This window comes from Oncorhynchus masou, chromosome 23, assembly GCF_036934945.1.
Source record: "Oncorhynchus masou masou isolate Uvic2021 chromosome 23, UVic_Omas_1.1, whole genome shotgun sequence".
Classification (NCBI taxonomy): domain Eukaryota; kingdom Metazoa; phylum Chordata; class Actinopteri; order Salmoniformes; family Salmonidae; genus Oncorhynchus; species Oncorhynchus masou.
In genome coordinates this window covers 18595804-18619574 of record NC_088234.1, presented here as the reverse complement: position 1 = coordinate 18619574, position 23771 = coordinate 18595804, and the positions used below count along the sequence as shown (strand labels likewise).

The following is a 23771-nucleotide window of genomic DNA, read 5'->3' as shown; positions in this document are numbered from 1 at the left end:
GGGTGCCGAATACTTTCGCAAGGCACTGTAAATAAAGCAAGCACACACTCAAACAAAAACACATGCACACATACACACACACATCCGGCGCCGACAGAGATGGCCACCTCGCTTCGCGTTCCTAGGAAACTATGCAGTTTTTTGTTTTTTTTACGTGTTATTTCTTACATTAGTACCCCAGGTCATCTTAGGTTTCATTACATACAGTCGAGAAGAACTACTGAATATAAGAGCAGCGTCAACTCACCATCAGTACGACCAAGAATATGACTTTCGCGAAGCGGATCCTGTGTTCTGCCTTTCACCCAGGACAACGGAATGGATCACCGCCGGCGACCCAAAAAACGACTCCGTAAAAGAGGGAAACGAGGCGGTCTTCTGGTCAGACTCCGGAGACGGGCACATCGTGCACCACTCCCTAGCATTCTTCTCGCCAATTTCCAGTCTCTTGACAACAAGGTTGATGAAATCCGAGCAAGGGTAGCATTCCAGAGGGACATCAGAGACTGTAACGTACTTTGCTTCACGGAAACATGGCTCACTGGAGAGACTCTATCGGAGTCGGTGCAGCCAGCGGGTTTCTCCACGCATCGCGCCGACAGAAACAAACATCTTTCTGGTAAGAAGAGGGTCGGGGGCGTATGCCTTATGGCTATGAGACATGGTCTGATCACAAAAACATACAGGAACTCAAATCCTTCTGTTCACCTGATTTAGAATTCCTCACGATCAAATGTCGACCTCATTATCTACCAAGAGAATTCTCTTCGATTATAATCACAGCCGTATATATTCCCCCCCAAGCAGACACATCGATGGCTCTGAACGAACTTTATTTGACTCTTTGAAAACTGGAATCCATACATCCTGAGGCTGCATTTATTGTAGCTGGGGATTTTAACAAGGCTAATCTGAAAACAAGACTCCCTAAATTGTATCAGCATGTCGATTGCGCAACCAGGGCTGGCAAAACCTTGGATCATTGTTATTCTAACTTCTGCGACGCATATAAGGCCCTGCCCCGCCCTCCTTTCGGAAAAGCTGCCCACGACTCCATTTTGTTGATCCCTGCCTACAGACAGAAACTAAAACAAGAAGCTCCCACGCTGAGGTCTGTCCAACGCTGGTCAGACCAAGCTGATTCCACACTCCAAGACTGCTTCCATCACGTGGACTGGGATATGTTTCGTATTGCGTCAGACAACAACATTGATGAATACGCTGATTCGGTGTGCGAGTTCATTAGAATGTGCGTTGAAGATGTCGTTCCCATAGCAACGATTAAAACATTCCCAAACCAGAAACCGTGGATTGATGGCAGCATTCGTGAAATGCTGAAAGCTCGAACCACTGCTTTTAATCAAGGCAAGGTGACTGGAAACATGACCGAATACAAACAGTGCAGCTATTCCCTCCGCAAGGCGATCAAACAAGCTAAACGTCAGAATAGAGACAAAGTAGAATCTCAATTCAACGGCTCAGACACAAGAGGTATGTGGCAGGGTCTACAGTCAATCACGGACTACAAAAAGAAAACCAGCCCAGTCACGGACCAGGTTGTCTTGCTCCCACGCAGACTAAATAACTTTTTTGCCCGCTTTGAGGTCAATACAGTGCCACTGACACGGCCTGCAATGAAAACATGCGGACTCTCTTTCACTGCAGCCGAGTAAAACATTTGAACGTGTTAACCCTCGCAAGGCTGCAGGCCCAGACGGCATCCTCAGCCGCGCCCTCAGAGCATGCGCAGACCAGCTGGCTGGTGTGTTTACGGACATATCCAATCAATCCCTATCTCAATCTGCTGTTCCCACATGCTTCAAGAGGGCCACCATTGTTCCTGTTCCCAAGAAAGCTAAGGTAACTGAGCTAAACGACTACCGCCCCGTAGCACTCACTTCCGTCATCATGAAGTGCTTTGAGAGACTAGTCAAGGACCATATCACCTCCACCCTACCTGACACCCTAGACCCACTCCAATTTGCTTACCGCCCAAATAGGTCCACAGACGATGCAATCTCAACCACACTGCACACTGCCCTAACCCATCTGGACAAGAGGAATACCTATGTGAGAATGCTGTTCAAAGACTACAGCTCAGCATTTAACACCATAGTACCCTCCAAGCTCGTCATCAAGCTCGAGACCCTGGGTCTCGACCCCGCCCTGTGCAACTGGGTACTGGACTTCCTGACGGGCCGCCCTCAGGTGGTGAGGGTAGGCAACAACATCTCCACCCCGCTGATCCTCAACACTGGGGCCCCACATGGGTGCGTTCTGAGCCCTCTCCTGTACTCCCTGTTCACCCACGACTGCGTGGCCTCGCACGCCTCCAACTCAATCATCAAGTTTGCGGACGAAACAGTGGTAGGCTTGATTACCAACAACGACGAGACGGCCTACAGGGAGGAGGTGAGGGCCCTCGGAGTGTGGTGTCAGGAAAATAACCTCACACTCAACGTCAACAAAACTAAGGAGATGATTGTGGACTTCAGGAAACAGCAGAGGGAACACCCCCCTATCCACATCGATGGAACAGTAGTGGAGAGGGTAGTAAGTTTTAAGTTCCTCGGCATACACATCACAGACAAACTGAATTGGTCCACCCACACAGACAGCATCGTGAAGAAGGCGCAGCAGCGCCTCTTCAACCTCAGGAGGCTGAAGAAATTCGGCTTGTCACCAAAAGCACTCACAAACTTCTACAGATGCACAATCGAGAGCATCCTGGCGGGCTATATCACCGCCTGGTACCGCAACTGCTCCGCCCACAACCGCAAGGCTCTCCAGAGGGTAGTGAGGTCTGCACAACGCATCACCGGGGGCAAGCTACCTGCCCTCCAGGACACCTACACCACCCGATGTTACAGGAAGGCCATAAAGATCATCAAGGACAACAACCACCCGAGCCACTGCCTGTTCACCCCGCTATCATCCAGAAGGCGAGGTCAGTACAGGTGCATCAAAGCTGGGACCGAGAGACTGAAAAACAGCTTCTATCTCAAGGCCATCAGACTGTTAAACAGCAACCACTAACATTGAGTGGCTGCTTCCAACACACTGACTCAACTCCAGCCACTTTAATAATGGGAATTGATGGGAAATGATGTAAAATATATCACTAGCCACTTTAAACAATGCTACCTATATAATGTTTACATACCCTACATTAGTCATCTGATATGTATACGTATATACTGTACTCTATATCATCGACTGCATCCTTATGTAATACATGTATCACTAGCCACTTTAACTATGCCACTTTGTTTACATACTCATCTCATATGTATATACTGTACTCGATACCATCTATTGTATCTTGCCTATGCTGCTCTGTACCATCACTCATTCATACATCTTTATGTACATATTCTTTATCCCCTTACACTTGTGTATAAGACAGTAGTTTTGGAATTGTTAGTTAGATTACTTGTTGGTTATTACTGCATTGTCGGAACTAGAAGCACAAGCATTTCGCTACACTCGCATTAACATCTGCTAACCATGTGTATGTGACAAATAAAATTTGATTTGATTTGATATTTGATTTAATTAATTAATAAGGCCTGGGGGGTGTGCTATATTGCCAATCCACCACGAATAAGGGTTGTTCTTTTGCACGACGCAACGCAGAGTGCCTGGACACATCCCTTAGCCGTGGTATGTTGGCCATATACCACAAACTCAGAGGTGCCTTATTGCTATTATAAACTGGTTACCAACGTAATTAGAACAGTACAAATAAATGGTCATCAAAAAGAAAGGAGGACCAAGGCACTCTTCATGTAATTAATTGAAATGCCTAATATTGTATGGCATGTTCAATAGAAACAATGTTTAAGTACTCTGATGCATTTTGGCTGCACGGCCTTTGTCAGGGAGTACAAATCAATTATAGTACAATGTCCTCTTTTGAACAGCTTTTTCCAATCAGCCCTGGTTTGAAGAGGGAGTGGTTACAGAATTCATTAGACAACAACTGGTAAGCAATACTATACACATTAAAAAGTTAAATACTGTAGATATGTCATCATAGTTGGGGGGGATAACATACAGTATCTTATCTGCAACTACAACAATTGTATCTGCTTTATATTGTGAATGAAATTATTGTGTTGTAAAAGTATTGAAATGTATTGAATAACAATAATAATATTTGTATATGAATTTCTCAAAATATTATAAGTATTATACATGTTTTCTCCTAATGAGCTGCACTTTGACAATATCTTTGCATTAAGCTCATCTTTTTTTCATCCACCAGATAGCATTTGTTATTTTTTACAGTAAATGGATGTGGTTGAAACTTGCCATCCTGTCATTATGGTCAACTCTTTCATACAGCCAACCAACTTTGGCCAGCCGTCCTTTCAGCCTAATAGAGTTCTTGGAGACCTCAAAGTGTGAGTTAAATGGGCAATATGTAATTGGTACGTACATTTTTTAAAACTTTTAAATCCATATTATATACCCATTTAATCTTGAAGAACATAAATTAGAAATGTCTTTGTGTCTCCCCTCTGCAGCAGTTCTGAAGAGCTGGTCAGTACTGGTACCGTGCATCACTTCCTCTTTAACATTACAGACAAAGTGCCAGGATGGCAAGTTTCAACCACATTGCTGATAGCAAAACTCTAAGCTTGTGGTTGTCTGACTCGCTATTTTCAGTGTCCCTGCATGGTTGGTAAGGCCGTTGCTCAAGTTAGGGGGTTTCTGTGTCTATGTGGTCAGACAGACAGACAATAGGTCCCCACGGAGACCACCAGACATAAGCAGTTCCTCACGGACACCACCAGACACAGGAAGTGGAAACACCACAAGATGTTACCTGAAACGTGATTCTGACTTTTTTGTGACAGGCTAGGAGAATTACGAAGCAGGTTAGTATAATGAACGTGGCAGGATAAGAGACTTAGGTTAAGGTTAGGAAAATAGTTAGGGTTAAGGTTAGCTAAAATGCTCTCCTAACCTGCTACAAAAAGTAACTTCGGGTCATGAAGAACTGCACACAAAATGTTATGATACTGTATCATCTGAAGTGCACTTGTCCACTACCCACATGGTGGTTGTCTGTAGCTCAGTTGGCAGAGCATGGCGCTTGCAACTTTAAAATGGAGATATCCTCAGTGTTGCTGCCCATGCATCCACAGACGCCTTAATGACACAAAGAGAAAACTGTCCATCTCTATGTGTCAATTCTTCGCAATTTAGACTTATTTCTAACTTTAATGAATCCCCATTGCTAGCTAGCTATCCTTCAGACAGACGTACATCCCAAAAACTTATGACATATCTTTTTTTATATTATATGTTCTGTATTGGCACTACTTAAAAATACAAGATTTATTAACTTGTTTACTCAATTTCTTCAAAATGTTATCAGACAGATTACTCACCATGTGACCGTGACGCAGAGGGGTGCAATCCCATTTCCTGGGTATAATTGTTTGTTCATTCTAGTCTTTTGTGTGTTTTTTGGTAGTGACATCAAAGGTGGTGAAAGCATTTTTAGAGGAAGATTTATGTATAAAATATATAAAGGGGTTGTGTTCTGATGTAACAGGGAATCACGGAGGAAGAGATGAGAAGAAAGACTTTATTTATACTGAATATATGTATTGCATTGCAATTATGTATTGTTCTGTGAGAAACAGATTGTTCTGTAACTCCACTTCCTACTCGGCTATACTCACTTCTCAGTGATCGTTGGGTCTGTAATAGAGGCAGTTGGAGAGTGAGGGACCTGTTTGTTGTTGGTGGTCGAATCGAAGTCATGACAGAAAACTAAACCCCTGTAACATGTCACTTGATGAATGAATGATTGAATGACTGAATGACAGAGATACGGAGAGGTATTTGGAAAAAAAGTCATTCAAGCTCATCAAACTCAGTGACCTCAATGGCACCTCCTACTGGCCAGTCCATCCAGTCAGAGCCAGACACTGTTATCTGGTACCTGTTCAGCCCAGTACACCTGTATCTGTAGCAGCGCCCCACCAAAGAGTTACTGACAGAGGGATGCATTTTGACAGAGAGTGAGAGGTCGAGAGAAACTACAATAATGGGTAGGTGTCACTTTCACACACTTTTTCTCCAAAAACATGCTGCACAGAAACACACACACACACACACACAGACCTCTCTGCTCAGGTTAGAGAAGAAGTAGCGGATGTGTAAACAGTACATCTCTACACTTCAGTCCTCTGTCACAGAATCTGCCTCTCATTCTCCTTTTTCCAGCACTCACTCTACAGGAAAACACAGAGAGAGGAGTAAGGGAAGAGAAAGAGGAGAGAGAGAGGAGTAAATGGGATTGAATGTTATTTCACCTTTATTTCACCTTTATTTTACCAGGTAGGCTAGTTGAGAACAAGTTCTCATTTGCAACTGCGACCTGGCCAAGATAAAGCATAGCAATTTGACACATACAACAACACAGAGATACACATGGAATAAACAAAACATACAGTCAATATTACAGTAGAAAAATAAGTCTATATACAATATGAGCAAATGAGGTGAGATAAGGGAGGTAAAGGCAAAAAAAAGGCCATGGTGGCAAAGTAAATACAATATAGCAAGTAAAACACTGGAATGGTAGATTTGCAGTGGAAGAATGTGCAAAGTAGAAATAGAAATAATGGGGTGCAAAGGAGCATAAATAAATAAAAACAGTAGGGGAAGAGGTGGTTGTTTGGGCTAAATTATAGATGGGCTATGTACAGGTGCAGTAATCTGTGAGCTGCTCTGACAGCTGGTGCTTAAAGCTAGTGAGGGAGATAAGCGTTTCCAGCTTCAGAGATTTTTGCAGTTCGTTCCAGTCATTGGCAGCAGAGAACTGGAAGGAAAGATGACCAAAGCAGAGACTTGTAGATAACCTGTAGCCAGTGGGATTGGTGATGAGTATGAAGCGAGGGCCAACCAACGAGAGCGTACAGGTCGCAATGGTGGGTCGTGTATGGGGCTGTGGTGACAAAGCGGATGGCACTGGGATAGACTGTATCCAGTTTGTTGAGTAGAGTGTTGGAGGCTATTTTATAGATGACATCACCGAAGTCGAGGATCGGTAGGATGGTCAGTTTTACGAGGGTATGTTTGGCACCATGAGTGAAGGTTGCTTTGTTGCGATATAGGAAGCCGATTCTAGATTTAATTTTGGATTGGAGAGAAAGGTAGAGGAAGTGAAGAGAAGGAAGCATGTTTGAAATAGTGGTTTGTCATGGAGAGCAGAGGATACGAGAAAAGTCAAATAGGTGAAGAAGAGCAGAAGATTCACCCTGTTTATCAGAGGTTTATAAATGAGACACCATCCAGATCAGTCTAGCACTCCCCTTGTGGAGGTGGAGACAATGACACCCTAAACAGCTGACACAGAACACAAGTCAAACAGAGAGTGAGGTTGAGTTACAGAATAGATATAGAAAACATTGAGGAATGGAGAAACTGTTGTTTGCTGTAAGGATGGTTGAGTGGGATATTCATATAAACTCACATCTCACGCTCTCCTCAGTCCCAGGCTCTGTGTCAGAATACACTACATGCCCATGCAGAAGAAAGAGGAGGAGTTGTCATGGCTGGTGGACAGGACAGTGATCCAAACATTCCTCCCTCACCTACAGAAGATACACCCACTAAATCACTATGACCACTAAGCAGGTACACATAGATCACTCATACAACACCACATTCCTCTCTTCCACTCCTTGATTTTGACAGATATTCTAACTACTGTATCTCTTTGGTTCATTTATGAAAAGTTGTTGGTATAAACCGTGTCAATGTACCGGCACAAAGAATATATCCCTTACCCTCTCCCCACACTAGGATCTGTGCTCGGCTGTGGTTTACAGAGTACCAGTCTGTGTCCTGGAGGGGGGTCAGGGTGACCAGGTCGACCCGCACCACAGCTGGCTCTCCCAGGGCAGCAGCCATGATGGAACCCTGCAGCACCCTGGACACCCTGGACTCCCAGTAAGAGGACACTAGAACCTACATCCTGGGAGAGGAGGGGAGGGGGTTGAGAGAGACAGAGATGGGAAGAGAAAGGGAGCGAGTGTTAAAAAGCGGGTGAGTTTAAGGGAGAGAGAGTGTTAAAGAGAAGGAGGATAAATGAGAGAGAAGGGTGAAGAGAGGAGTGAGAGAAGTGAAAGAAATTAGATATGTGTAGAGAAAGGGGGGGGGGGAGAGAGAGAGAGAGAGAGAGAGAGAGAGAGAGAGAGAGAGAGAGAGAGAAAGAGAGATAGGGGTATAGCATGATATAACACCACAGAAACATATTGGGAGAGACTGATATGAATATTTCAAGTGTGTCTGCAGGGTCCTCACCTGACCTTTCTCATCTGTGTTGGTCACCTGACCCCGGGGGTGCAGCCCACCCAAGCTACACAACACAACACTGATGACTCAACTACACAACACAATAGAATAACACTGATGCCTCGGCTACACAACACAATAACACATCACTGATGACTCAACTACACAACACAACACAGGATGACTCAACACAACACAGGATGACTCACCTACAAAACACAACACAGGATGACTCAACTACACAACACAACACAGGATGACTCAACTACACAACACAATAAAATAACACTGATGCCTCAGCTACACAACACAATAACACATCACTGATGACTCAGCTACACAACACAACACAGGATGACCCACCTACAAAACAAAATAACACAGCACAGGATGATTCAACTACACAACACAACACAGGATGACTCAACTACAAAATACAATAACACAGCACAGGATGACTCACCTACACAACACAACACAGGATGACTCAACTACACAACACAATAATATAACACTGATGACTCAGCTACACAACACAATAACACGTCACCGATGACTCAACTACACAACACAACAACTCAAAACAGGATGAATCAACTACACAACAACCCACAGCAACACAACATGACAACAAAACTGTAAGGGAAGTCAAAAAGACCTACCATCCCACGGCCAAAAAAAGCTAGCCATAGCCTCATAATACAGTATAATAAATATGTTATAACACATGACAACACAAACAAGGTTACTGAAGCTGGGAGGAGTAGGAACATTCCCTCACACACACTGCGCACACACAAGCACTCCACACACACGTCCCAGGAGAATGCTGAGTAAGTGGGCAAGGTGCAAATACCGAACTCATATTCAGTTCCCTTTTTCCCCTGAGCTTCATTTGAATATGTTGTAAACTAACAACCCGGTATTCATACTGTTACCATCTCGAAAGGCAGTGCCAAGACAATTGGCTTATCATGCTCTTTTGGCCTGTAGAATTTACTGTAGGTCGGATAGTAGCTGGCTGTAGTTACAATGTGTCAATCATCTTACATGGGACAACACAAGGACTAACACAAGGACCATTAAATGTTCTATGTCAGTTAAGTACAGATGTAAGATCTTAATTTGAGCCAGTTTGCTGGCATTTTTGTTAGGGCAAATCAACCAATGCTGCCTGAGGATAACTGGAGACTGCTGAGGGGAGGACGACTCATATTAATGTCTGGAACGGAGCAAATGGAATGTCATGTAATTGATACCATTCCACTAATTCCCCTCCAGCCGTTACCACGGTGGACTATCGTAGTTGAAACGCATTGCAGTTGTGTGTCCTGATGTACTGTGCTGACTGCTCCTACATCTATTCTTATGGAAATATATTCTGTTAATAGTTCACTAAGGTTTATTGCAACGTGCTGGCTGTCTACCCGTCTTCTTTCTTGGATTGCCCACCATTTAGGGGCCTGCCTTCCCACTGCCCACATCTCATCGGCAAATCAAGACTACCATTTTAAGAGAAAACTAACTTTAGGATACTTTTTAAACCTCAAATACACACGTTTGCATTTCCTGCAACAACAGGATTTGTTCTTCAACTTGTTCTCAGCTGGCCTACCTGGTTAAAAAAAAGGTTGAAATAAAAGTTTTCAAAATAAACAAAATAATTGTAGGCTCTCTTATATCCTGATACTTACAGATGTGTAATTTAGTTTAATTAGTTCTGTCTTCCAGTAAGACAAGAGTGTTGCTTTGTACACTGCTTTTACAGAAAGAAGTTGAGTCAAGATTAACACGACATCAGATGCTCATTTATTCTGTTTCTCTTTAAGGATCTGTAACTTTCTAATTCTGACAAAGACCCGTTTGTGTCACAACCATAGGAACTGTAGGGTTCTGGTCCAGAAGAAATGCTGGTGTCTTCAGTCACTTACCAGCTGCTCAGAATGGAGAACCCTTCACTTGATATGCTGCTCTGTGACTATTACATTATGATTCATGTATTTATCTGTATTTATGAATGTTGTTAGCTAACTATTTCCTTTATTGGACAATACATTTATTTATTTATTTATAGAATATCAAGTATGTCATACATGCACAATAAATGTGGGAACAGATGACGTTGTTTGGTTACACTGTGTTTACCCTTTATAGAGCATTTACATGTACATTTTAGTCACTTAGCAGATCCTCTTATCCAGAGTGACTTACAGTTTATGCATTCATCTTAGGATAACTAGATGAGACATCCACATATCACAGTCATAGCGAGTACATTTTTCCTCAGTAAAGTAGCTATCAGCAAAGTCGGATCTAGTAAGAGGGGAAAAAGTCAAGTGTGAGAGTTGGAGTCGTTGGTCATTGCAGCTTTTAATCAGGTTATATAAGAACCTGAGAAACATTAGGAATCTATAGTTTTATACCAGATATGGCCTCACCAGTGAATATATGGCCACCTGACAACCACCACTCTCCATCTGTTTTATACACTGTTGGTACTCGCTGTTTATTATCTATGCATAGTCACTTCACTCCTACTGTACCTACAGTACATGTACAAATGACCTTGACTAACCTGAACCCCCGCACACTGACTCGGTACCGGTACCCCCTGTATATAACCTTGTTATTGTTAATTTATTGTGTTACTTTTTATTATTTTTTACTCTAGTTTATTTGGTAAATAAGCATTTCACGGTAAGCTCTACAATTGTTGTGACAAAAAAAACGTTGATTTGATTTGAGATCCATACAACATATACAAAAGTATGTGGACACGACTTCAAATTAGTGGATTCCCCAACCAGGATGGTCAGTACCTGTGTAAAGGGACCAGGAGAGATCGGCCCCAGCAGTCTCAACTCAGTGGAACCGTCCTCATCAGATTAAAAAATGAATCAACCCCTACAACAATGTCCATTAATTATTATCCACATAATAATTAACATTTCCTGTTAATGCAGGATCCATTTCCTGCTGTAAGAAACTAGTCGAATTAAGAAACCATAAAGACCCATGTGTATATGTACACCAGTGGCGGTCGTTGCTGTTGAAGATGAGGGAGGATTAATATATATATTGGATGACTGTCATTCATATTCCATTCACACAGTTCAATGTAACATTGATAGGTTTAGGCTACTACATGATACTCAAACTTTCCCTTTGCACACTCTTGCCTGCTGATGTAGGGTGTAATCAATAGTCCAACAGTTGCAAACAAGAGTTTCTATTGGACAAATTCAGATATGTTTATCTCTGTATTGTTCCATTTGCTTCCATTTAGAAAACAGAATCACATGCAAACACAGTTCACTTTCATAGCAGCCACATACAAACAGCTTGTTGTATATATAATTCCTTCTTGCATCCATCTACGCACTCTCCTCCTCCCGCCTTTTCCCATGGCTTGTGGACTTCAGTGCAAAACACATCAGCTGTCTGTGCCGAGACGATAAAAAACTTTCCAACCGAAACCTTTATATCATGACCACTAACTGCTGCACACAGCCAACATCGTTGTCACATCATAGACGACGTAGCTACCAGATCTAACGTGCTAGTAAACCTGCTATAATCTTGCAGTACAGTGTACAGTCAGCAGCAAGCACTTTAGCAGTTACACCGGCAGGTCCTGATGGCAATAAATGAATAAAACCAAAAGCTTACCTTAACTTGGAAGAGTTCCAGTGTTGGATAGCCATAGCCATATCTAACATATCATCCCTATCTGTTTGAGCTGGGTGTTTGAGTAGGCTAAACTAGCTATCTGCATTTGATGCTAGCTAAGTAAGTGAAAGTGAAAATATATACTACAAAATATATACTGAACAAAAATATAAATGTAACAATTTAAAAGATTTTACTGAGTTACAGTTCATATGCGGAAATCAGTCAATTGAAATCAATTCATTAGTCCCCAATCTATGGATTTCACATGACTGTGAATTCATATATGCATCTGTCTGTCACAGATAACTTAGAAGAAATGGGCCCCACAATTGGCATCAGAATCTCGTCACAATATCTCTGCGCATTCAAATTGCCATCGATAAAATCGAATTGTGTCCATTGTCAGTAGCTTATGCCTGCTCATACAATAACCCCACCGCCATAATGGGGCACTCTGTTCACAACGTTGACATCAGCAAACCACTTGCCCACATGACGCCATTTACATGGTCTACGGTTGTGAGGCCGGCTGGACATACTGACAAATTCTCTAAAAAGATGTGGGAGGTGGCTTATGGAAAATAAATTAACATTAAATTATCTGGAACAACTCTGGTGAACATTCTTGCAGTCAGCATGCCAATTGCACACTCCCTAAAAACTTGAGACATCTGTAGCATTGTGTTGTGTGACAAAACTGCACATTTTAGAGTGTCCTTTAATTGTCCCCAGCACAAGTTGCACCTGTGTAAGAATCATGCTGTTTAATCAGCTTCTTGTTATGCCACACCTGTCAGGTGGATGGATTATTTTGGCCAAAAGGATAAATACTCACTTACAGGGATGTAAACAAATTTGTGCACAACATTTAAGAGAAAAAAGATTTTTGTGCGTATTGGACATTTCTGGGATCTTTTATTTCAGCTCATGAAACATGGGACCATGTTACGCTCCTCGTTTGTAGAAGAATGACCAGACCACGGTACATCGTGGTAGGCATACATTTTCTTTATTAAATGTTCCACCAAAAAATTAAAAATAAACAACTCAACGAACATACAGCTTTGCCGTGCACCACATGCAACAAACAAAAACAAGATCCCACAACTGAAGGTGGGAAAAAGTATGATCCCCAATCAGAGACAACGATAGACAGCTGCCTCTGATTGAGAACTATACCCGGCCAACAAAGAAATATACAAACTAGAATGCCCACCCAAATCACACCCTGACCTAACCAAATAGAGAAATAAAAAGGCTCTCTAAGGTCAGGGCGTGACAGACCAACACTTTACATGTTGCATTTATATTTTTTATTTGTTCAAAACCGTTCAACTATTGTCTTTCTCTCTCTTTGAGTCAACTACTGACCACATTTTATGCACTGCAGTGCTAGCTATATGTAGCATATGCTTAGAGTACAGACCAGTACGAACAAATATGAAAATGAATGCACTCACTACTATAAATTGTTCTGAATAAAAGCGCCTGCAAAAAAACTTTACTTAAATCTAAAAAATGTAGATTCATTTTCTGATCCTTTGATTGGGTGGACAACATGTCAGTTCATGCTGCAAGAGCTCTGATAGTTTGGAGGACATCCTCTGGATGCTGTCATAAATACTTTGCAAGTCTATGGAAGGGGGTGAGAACCATGAGCCTCCTAAGTTTTGTATTAATGTCAATGTACCCAGAGGAGGACAAAAGCTAGCTGTCCTCCAGCTATACCATGGTGCTGGCCTACAGAATGCGGCTGAGGCTACTGTAGACCTTCATTGCAAAACAATCGTTTTAATAAATTATTTGTTGATGTAAATATATTGCTAGGTTCTAATTTTCAGAGTACAACACTCAACAGACACTAGAAAAGCTTAACCAAGTTTAATTCTTACCAAAGGTTTGATACAGATGCATTCAGACAACACATTTCCACCACCACAAGTACAGTTGAAGTGGGAAGTTTACATACACTTAGGTTGGAGTCATTAAAACTCGTTTTTCAACCATTCCACAAATTTCTTGTTAACAAAATATAGTTTTGGCAAGTCGGTTAGGACATCTACTTTGTGCATGACACAAGTAATTTTTTCGAACAATTGTTTACAGACAGATTATTTCACTTATAATTCACTGTATCAAAATTCCAGTGGGTCAGAAGTGTACATACACTAAGTTGACTGTGCCTTTAAACAGCTTGGAAAATTCCAGAAAATGATGTCATGGCTTAAGAAGCTTCTGATAGGCTAATTTACATCATTTGAGTCAATTGGAGGTGCATCTGTGGATGTCTTTCAAGGCCAACCTTCAAACTCAGTGCCTCTTTGCTTGCCATCATGGGAAAATCTAAAGAAATCAGCCAAGCGTGTGTGAGCAAGGAGGCCTACCAACCTTTCTCAGTTACACCAGCTCTGTCTTGTCACGCCCTGGTCGTAATATATTGTGTTTGTCTTAATTTATTTGGTCACGCCAGGGTGTGACATGGGTTTATTGTGGTGTGTTTTGTCTTGGGGTTTTGTGGGGTGTTGGGTGTGTGGCTTAGTGGGGTTATCTAGCAAAGTCTATGGCTTTCTGGAGTGGTTCTCAATCAGAGGCAGGTGTGTATCGTTGTCTCTGATTGGGAACCATATTTAGGCAGCCATATTCTTTGAGTATTTTGTGGGTGATTGTTCCTGTCTCTGTGTTTGTTGTCACAAGATAGGCTGTATAGGTTTTCACGCTCCGTTTGTTGTTTTTGTATTGTTCATGTTTTTTCATTGTCATTAAACATGTCTCAAAAATACCACGCTGCATTTTGGTCCGCTTCTCCTTCACCAGACGAGAACCGTTACATGTCTGGAGGAATGGGCTAAAATTCACCCAACTTATTGTGGGAAGCTTGTGGAATGCTACCCAAAACATTTGACCCAAGTTAAAGATTTTAAAGGCTATGCTACCAAATACTAATTGAGTGTATGTAAACTTGTGTCCCACTGGGAATGTGAATAAATAAATAAAAGCTGAAATAAATCATTCTCTCTACTATTATTCTGACATTTCACATTCTTAAAATAAATTGGTGACCTAATTCAGGAATATTTTACTAGGATTAAATGTCAGGAATTGTGAAAAACTGAGTTTAAATATATTTGGCGAAGGTGTATGTAAACTTGGTTTGAACAGTGGTTCATATACCTGTCAGGGTGAAAAGGGAATCAAGCGCTCTGAAACCAGTGATGCTGTACAATTGACAATTTCTGATAAGTCTAACTAATCACTTAAACATCTACATGGGTAACTAGAATCATTTACACTGAGCGTACAAACATTAAGAACACCTTACTAATATTGGTTGCAACCGTCCACTTTTTGCCCTTGAAAGAGTCTCAAATTAATCGGGGCATGGACTCTACAAGGTGTCAAAAGTGTTCCACAGGGATGCTATCCCACGTTGATTCCAATGCCTTCTACAGGTGTGTCAAGTTGGCTGGATGTCCTTAGGATGGTGAACAATTCTTGATACACAAGTGAATCTGTTGAGTGTGAAAAACCCAGGAGCGTTTAAGTTCTTGACGCAAACTGGTGCACCTGGCACCTGCTACCATACCCCTCTCAAAGGCACTTCAATCTTTTGTCTTGCCCATTCACCCTCTGAATGGCACAAATACACAATCCATGTCTCAATTGTCTGAAGGATTAAGAATCCTTCTTTAACTTGTCCTCTCTCCTTCATCTACACTGATTGAAGTGGATTTAACAGGTAACGTATGGATTTACCTGATCTGTCTATGTCATGGAAAGTCCCTCATGTTTTGTACAATCAGTGTATATTGGATACATCTCGTTTGTGTTTCTACAGCTCTGCCTGTGGCCTGTGAGTGTGTCTCCACTGGGTCTCCTCTACCCTGGAGAGACAGTCACTCTGCAGTGTGACATATCAGACTACACAGACTGGACGTGCCTCTGGTCCAGAGACAACCAACAGCTTTCCAGTCAGACCAGTGAAACCATCACCATCTCTCTCCCTGACCAAGCTGGTCAGTACCAGTGTCAGGGGAAAAGGACAAGTCAGCCCCGGTGGTCAAATCTCAGCTCATCTCTCCCCATCATCGTCACTAGTGAGCTATTTTCAATCTAGATATTCTCAAGTCTGAGCCAATGTGGGTTAATCTTACTGAATACAGACATGCATACCGTAAATTCTAACTAAATAGAGTCAACATACACCCTATGGAATTATAATTTATCAAAACTTTACAGCAACAGCTCAGTTATTTTCAATCACCATGCATATATGCAGATGTTTTAATATTCTGCTCTGAATTTTATCAGCTCTGCCTGAAACTACACTGACTGTAGAGCCAAAACCTGTGTTTTCTGGTGAGAGAGTTACTCTGATGTGTTCAGTAGGGTCTGACAGTATCTAGAGTTATAAGTGGTACAAAGACAGGAATGATAATGTAGTATCCCAGTCTGTCAGACACACTATAACAGGACACACCCTCACCATCAGTGGAGCTGCTGAGTCTGACCAGGGTCTCTACTGGTGTCAGGGAGAGAGAAGATCCAGACCCACATCTGTCACATCTGCTCCTGCTACGCCCTCTGGTGTTCATCCGGTGACCTGCAGTTCTCGCCTGTACTCTCTCTCCCCCTCCCCCTCTCTGTGTGATTGTATGGTTGGAGACAGATGTGCTGGAGAGTACTGGTGCAGAGCTGGGAGAGGAGACCCAGTCTACTACACCCTGTACAGTGACCCAGTCCAGATACATGTTACTGGTGAGTCTAAAATGGTTTTATGATAAATTGAAACCATTTTACATTGATCGAATATAATTTAGGGTGTAATATTTTGTCTACTTACTGTATCCCAACAACTGTCGCTAACTTGAAGCTATATTCATGAGTAGACCTATTGATAAATAAATACATTTAAAATGGTGTAATTCTTTATTTAGTTGTGTGTGCAGAGACATGTGGCTGTTCTGACCCTCCAACCCAACTGGACCCAAATATTCATTAGAGAGACTGTTCCTATGAGATGTGACATACAGGCAGGAGGAGACAGATTGTATAAGAATAGTCAGTTAGTGATCCTATTTAACACAAAGCCTGAGTACAGAATCAGTCCTGTCTACATGTCTAACAGTGGTTCATATACCTGTGAGGGTGTAAAGGGAAACAAGTTCTCCAAGACCAGTGATGATGTACAACTGAATGTGTCTGGTAAGTCTATCTAATCATGCCAACATCTCCATGGGTTGCTAAGACTGAAAGTTTGAAAACTGACTCTCTCTGGCCTAAAAACAGAAACCTCAACCTGTCCTGAGTATCTCTCCTCAGTGGCTGAACCCTGGAGACTCAGTGTCTCTGAGTTGTGAAGTTGACAAGATGTCTACAGGCTGGAGGTTCTCCTGGTACAGGACTGTTCCCTACAGAGCTGGGTCACCCTCCCTATCAGACAAGTCTTACTCTCTACAGCCCCTATCTGACAATGTGACTAGTGAAGACTCCTACACTCTGATCCCTGCTGGTCCTACTCCCACAGGAGGATATGTGTGTAGAGCTGGGAGAGGAGACCCAGTCTATGACACACTCTACAGTGAACCTCAGTTTCTCTGGTCAGGATGTAAATTACTGCTTTGAAACTGCTGTGAATCATATATTTAAGTCACCCTCATGTCTATATAACTAAAGATTTGACTATCTCTCATTGTTTCAGATCTGCAGTCTTCAGTGTCTCTCAGAATAAGTCCCAACACAACTCAACACTTTAGATCAACGTCTCTCTCACTGAGCTGTGAGGAGAAGGGGAACTCTACTGGATGGAGACTGATGAGATACACAGAGAGAGGAGTAGAGTCAGGGTGTGTCTCTAACTGGGGATCAATAACAGGGTCCACATGTACCATCAGGTCCACATACACATGGCACAGTGGAGTGTACTGGTGTGTGTCTGGATCAGGAGAGTACAGTAATGCTGTCAACATCACAGTGCATGGTACGTCTATTGTATGACATTCACACACACAACAACAACATTTCAATGTATGATAGGATGTTCAATTCTGTAACTGAATTGCATCTCTTATAAAATACAAGATCATAATATTTTGAGGGTGATGACTCCAGTATGCAGATTTACAGTATTTATATATTATGTTAAACAGCTGGTGATGTGATCCTGGAGAGCCCTGTCCATCCTCTGACTGAAGGAGACTCTGTGACTCTGCGCTGCAAATACAGGACAACCAGCTCAAACATCAAGGCTGATTTCTACAAAGATGGAATACTCATCAAGAATGAGACCACAGGAGAGATGACCATCCCTGCAGTATCCAAGTCAGATGAAGGATTCTACAAATGCAAATCCCCTGACAAAGGAGAATCACCAGAGAGCTGGATGACAGTGAGAGGTGAGAAAACGATTCTGATCACAAGTTACCTTTTCATCATCTGTGTGATAGTTATTTTAGTGTTGATGTTAACATACATTTGGATTTGTTCTCCATAGAAAATATGATCTCTCAAAAAAATTATCAAAAGATATAGGCCGGTCTATACACCAGTCCAGTACCTACACATCTGACATCTTCACCTGCAGATCATATGAGGGGGGTGGGGGGGTGGGGAGGGGGGGTGGCAGGGGTGAGGGTTGTTGTGGGTGCTGAGGAGTATTTCTCTGTAATAAAGCACTTTTCGGGGGAAAACTCATTCTGATTGACTGTACCTGGCTCTCCAGTATGTGGGTCTGGCTCCAAAGTGGGTGGGCCTATGCCCTCCCAGGCCCAGTCAGACCAGTGAAACCATCACCATCTCTCTCCCTGACCAAGAGAGAGTCATGTGAAATCCATAGATTTTTTTTCAATTGACTGATTTCCTTATTTGAACTGTAACTCAGTAAAATCATAGAAATTGTTGCACGTTGAGTTTATATTTTTGTTCGGAGTCTGGTGTTTTGCTGTATTCTCTCCAGCCGTAGCTCCTGGATCCTCTACATCAGTCCTAGTAGGAGTGGTTGTGGGTCTGGCTGTTGCTGGTGTTCCACTGGTCATTCTCCTGGTCCTGCTGTGTCGATAACAAAACAATCTCACCTTTGGTGTTTTTATAATAATTTAACCTTTTAGTTCATGTTTAGTTAGAAACATATCTAAGTACAATAGTTTAAAACATAAATTACACTATATATAATAGTTTGCATTTCTCATTACAGGTTACAGTTTTAACAGAATATACTTGTGAGTACACCTGTCTCTCAACTATGATTATTCAGTAACATATCGTCTTAGTTCTTCATGAGTATCTTTCCCACTAGACACCCCCAGCCCCAGTGCACCAACCAGGACCCCCAACAGGACCAAGGATCTACCCAGGGTCAGGCTCCTGATGCTGGGTATACATGTCTGCAGCATGGTCAGTTTCTCAGCCCAGACTATACCACTCTCTGTAACCTCATACACTGACTCATCAACATCCACTTTATAAAACAACATGTTACTGTACTCTCTGCCCCTGAGGGAGAACCAACCAAACTAAACTGTCTCTCTCTTCTTTGACCAACAGGTGGTGATCACATCTACGATACGATCAATCGCTCAGATAACATTGACAATGGTACTGTAAAGTGTATGTTATGTTTAAAATTAATAGAGTATAGAGTTTCTGCTGCTGTTCTTCATGTGTTTAATATGAATACAGTATAGATACTGCTGCTGTTCTTCATGTGTTTAATATGAATACAGTATAGATACTGCTGCTGTTCTTCATGTGTTTAATATGAATACAGGATAGATACTGCTGCTGTTCTTCATGTGTTTAATATGAATACAGTATAGAGTTACTGCTGCTGTTCTTCATGTGTTTAATATGAATACAGTATAGATACTGCTGCTGTTCTTCATGTATTTAATATAAATACAGTATATTACTGCTGCTGTTCTTCATGTGTTTAATATGAATACAGTATATTACTGCTGCTGTTCTTCATGTATTTAATATGAATACAGTATAGATACTGCTGCTGTTCTTCATGTGTTTAATATGAATACAGTATATTACTGCTGCTGTTCTTCATGTGTTTAATATGAATACAGTATAGATACTGCTGCTGTTCTTCATGTGTTTAATATGAATACAGTATATTACTGCTGCTGTTCTTCATGTGTTTAATATGAATACAGTATATTACTGCTGCTGTTCTTCATGTGTTTAATATGAATACAGTATAGATACTGCTGCTGTTCGTCATGTGTTTAATATGAATACAGTATAGAGTTACTGCTGCTGTTCTTCATGTGTTTAATATGAATACAGTATATTACTGCTGCTGTTCTTCATGTGTTTAATATGAATACAGTATATTACTGCTGCTGTTCTTCATGTGTTTAATATGAATACAGGATAGAGTTACTGCTGCTGTTCTTCATGTGTTGAATATGAATACAGTATAGATACTGCTGCTGTTCTTCATGTATTTAATATGAATACAGTATAGAGTTACTGCTGCTGTTCTTCATGTGTTTAATATGAATACAGTATATTACTGCTGCTGTTCTTCATGTGTTTAATATGAATACAGTATATTACTGCTGCTGTTCTTCATGTGTTTAATATGAATACAGTATAGAGTTACTGCTGCTGTTCTTCATGTGTTTAATATGAATACAGTATATTACTGCTGCTGTTCTTCATGTGTTTAATATGAATACAGTATAGATACTGCTGCTGTTCTTCATGTGTTTAATATGAATACAGTATAGAGTTACTGCTGCTGTTCTTCATGTGTTTAATATGAATACAGTATCGATACTGCTGCTGTTCTTCATGTGTTTAATATGAATACAGTATCGATACTGCTGCTGTTCTTCATGTGTTTAATATGAATACAGTATAGATACTGCTGCTGTTCTTCATGTGTTTAATATGAATACAGTATAGATACTGCTGCTGTTCTTCATGTATTTAATATGAATACAGTATAGATACTGCTGCTGTTCTTCATGTGTTTAATATGAATACAGTATAGATACTGCTGCTGTTCTTCATGTATTTAATATGAATACAGTATATTACTGCTGCTGTTCTTAATGTGTTTAATATGAATACAGTATATTACTGCTGCTGTTCTTCATGTATTTAATATGAATACAGTATAGATACTGCTGCTGTTCTTCATGTGTTTAATATGAATACAGTATATTACTGCTGCTGTTCTTCATGTGTTTAATATGAATACAGTATATTACTGCTGCTGTTCTTCATGTGTTTAATATGAATACAGTATAGATACTGCTGCTGTTCTTCATGTGTTTAATATGAATACAGTATAGATACTGCTGCTGTTCGTCATGTGTTTAATATGAATACAGTATAGAGTTACTGCTGCTGTTCTTCATGTGTTTAATATGAATACAGTATAGAGTTACTGCTGCTGTTCTTCATGTATTTAATATGAATACAGTATAGATACTGCTGCTGTTCTTCATGTGTTTAATATGAATACAGTATAGATACTGCTGCTGTACTTCATGTGTTTAATATGAATACAGTATAGAGTTACTGCTGCTGTTCTTCATGTGTTTAATATGAATACAGTATAGATACTGCTGCTGTACTTCATGTGTTTAATATGAATACAGTATAGAGTTACTGCTGCTGTTCTTCATGTGTTTAATATGAATACAGTATAGATACTGCTGTTGTTCTTCATGTGTTTAATATGAATACAGTATAGATACTGCTGCTGTTCGTCATGTGTTTAATATGAATACAGTATAGAGTTACTGCTGCTGTTCTTCATGTGTTTAATATGAATACAGTATAGAGTTACTGCTGCTGTTCTTCATGTATTTAATATGAATACAGTATCGATACTGCTGCTGTTCTTCATGTGTTTAATATGAATACAGTATAGATACTGCTGCTGTACTTCATGTGTTTAATATGAATACAGTATAGAGTTACTGCTGCTGTTCTTCATGTGTTTAATATGAATACAGTATATTACTGCTGCTGTTCTTCATGTGTTTAATATGAATACAGTATAGATACTGCTGCTGTACTTCATGTGTTTAATATGAATACAGTATAGATACTGCTGCTGTACTTCATGTGTTTAATATGAATACAGTATAGATACTGCTGCTGTACTTCATGTGTTTAATATGAATACAGTATAGAGTTACTGCTGCTGTTCTTCATGTGTTTAATATGAATACAGTATATTACTGCTGCTGTTCTTCATGTGTTTAATATGAATACAGTATAGATACTGCTGCTGTTCTTCATGTGTTTAATATGAATACAGTATAGATACTGCTGCTGTTCTTCATGTGTTTAAAATGACTAACACACTAAGACTAAGGGCTGTATGCAGTCCGTATCATGGAAGTTCAGCGTTACAGTGGATTTAAATTTAAAGGCAATGTTCCCCCATTAGTGGAGACTACATTCAAGATAAACACTGTATATTTAGACTCAATCAGAAATGACCTTTACATTTCTGCCTGTCAATCTGTAACCCTTCATCAATACAGACTGAATAGAGTCCTAAGTAGAGATATTAGCGTATCGCCTGTATGTTTCAGATGCTGCTGTTGGACCAAGTCATTTGACATACGCCCAGATTCAACTCAAAAAGTTGGACTAGAAAAAGGTGACTCAACTGTGACATCAATTAATAATGTGCAGTGTATCAATGATTAGTTGAAACATTTCAATATATTTTTAAAAAATACAACAAAATCTACAAAATCTCTGCTCCTCTTCCTCCTTCTCAGAAAAGCCAGCTGATCCAAAAGGAAGTCCAGTCTACTCTGAGGTGAAGACAGGGAAAGCCACAAGTAAGACCCATTCTACTAGTTGGCAGTTAGTCAATAAATTCACAATTTGAGAGTTTTGATGAAGAGGCGGGAAATGCAATAACCAATTCCTTCACTTGTTGACTGTAAATGTCCATTGTCATCAGCAGCTGGACCTGTTGATGTGACCTATGCTGAGGTTGTCCTCCAAAAGAAGAACAAAGCCAAGAAGAAGAGGTAAGACTGGTCATCCCTCCCTCCATATTCCCCCTTTCAGAACCTTACACCTCTGACCACATATTGAATATCTCTGTATTTTATCCTCACTCCGTACAGAAACAACAACCCCACCTGAGGCAGATTCAGTCTATTCTCAACTGAAGCCAGGCACAACCCCAGGTAAGACTAATATCCATATGCTATTGATACTAATATGATACTTATATGTAACCCTCTCACCACAGACTTGGATAGATCAGCAAGGGAATAAGGGTGAAAAACACATCTCAGTGTATGAACTTGTATGATATTGACTGGTGTAAAGTACTTAAGTAAAAATGATTTCAGGTACTACTTAACACTTTGTTTATCTTTACTTTAATATTCATATTTTTGACTACTTTTACTTTACATTTCTAAAGAAAATCATGTACTTTTTACTCCATATATTTTCCTTGACACCCAAAAGTACTTAGCAGGACAGGATAATGGTCCAATTCACACACTTATCAAGAGAACACGTGGTCATCCCTACTGCCTCTGATATGGCGGACTCACTAAACACAAATGCATCGTTTGTAAATTATGCCTGAGTGTTAGAGTGTGCCCCTGACTAATCATACATTTTCAAAACAATAAAATGGTGCAATCTGGTTTGCTTGTTATATGGAATTTGAAAAGATTTATAATTTTCCTTTTCCTTCTGATATTTAAGTATATTTTAGCAATTACATTTACTTTTGATACTTAAGTATGTTTAAAAATAAATACTTGTCACGCCTTGAC

At 40.7% G+C, this 23771-nt stretch overlaps 1 protein-coding gene across 1 annotated transcript; it reads left to right on the top strand.

Annotated features, from left to right (window-relative positions):
• Positions 1 to 16643: 16643 nt before the first annotated feature.
• On the top strand, positions 16644 to 23189 carry LOC135510072 (uncharacterized). Its single transcript, XM_064930873.1, has 11 exons — positions 16644 to 16750; positions 16940 to 17191; positions 17274 to 17596; positions 17690 to 17968; positions 18138 to 18383; positions 18944 to 19037; positions 19283 to 19380; positions 19531 to 19581; positions 22746 to 22808; positions 22934 to 23003; positions 23103 to 23189. Exons 1-11 carry the CDS (start codon positions 16644 to 16646, stop codon positions 23119 to 23121), a joined length of 1602 nt encoding a protein of 533 aa, XP_064786945.1. The 3' UTR covers positions 23122 to 23189.
• The last annotated feature ends 582 nt before the right edge of the window (positions 23190 to 23771 follow it).

Excerpts from the sequence above, each read along its gene's own strand:
- LOC135510072 (XM_064930873.1), top strand. The coding sequence starts at position 16,644 with ATGGTTGGAGACAGATGTGCTGGAGAGTACTGGTGCAGAGCTGGGAGA. Across the intron at positions 17,192-17,273 it reads GATGTACAACTGAATGTGTC|ACAGAAACCTCAACCTGTCC; the intron begins TGGTAAGTCTAT and ends TCTGGCCTAAAA. Across the intron at positions 17,597-17,689 it reads TCAGTTTCTCTGGTCAGGAT|ATCTGCAGTCTTCAGTGTCT; the intron begins GTAAATTACTGC and ends TCATTGTTTCAG.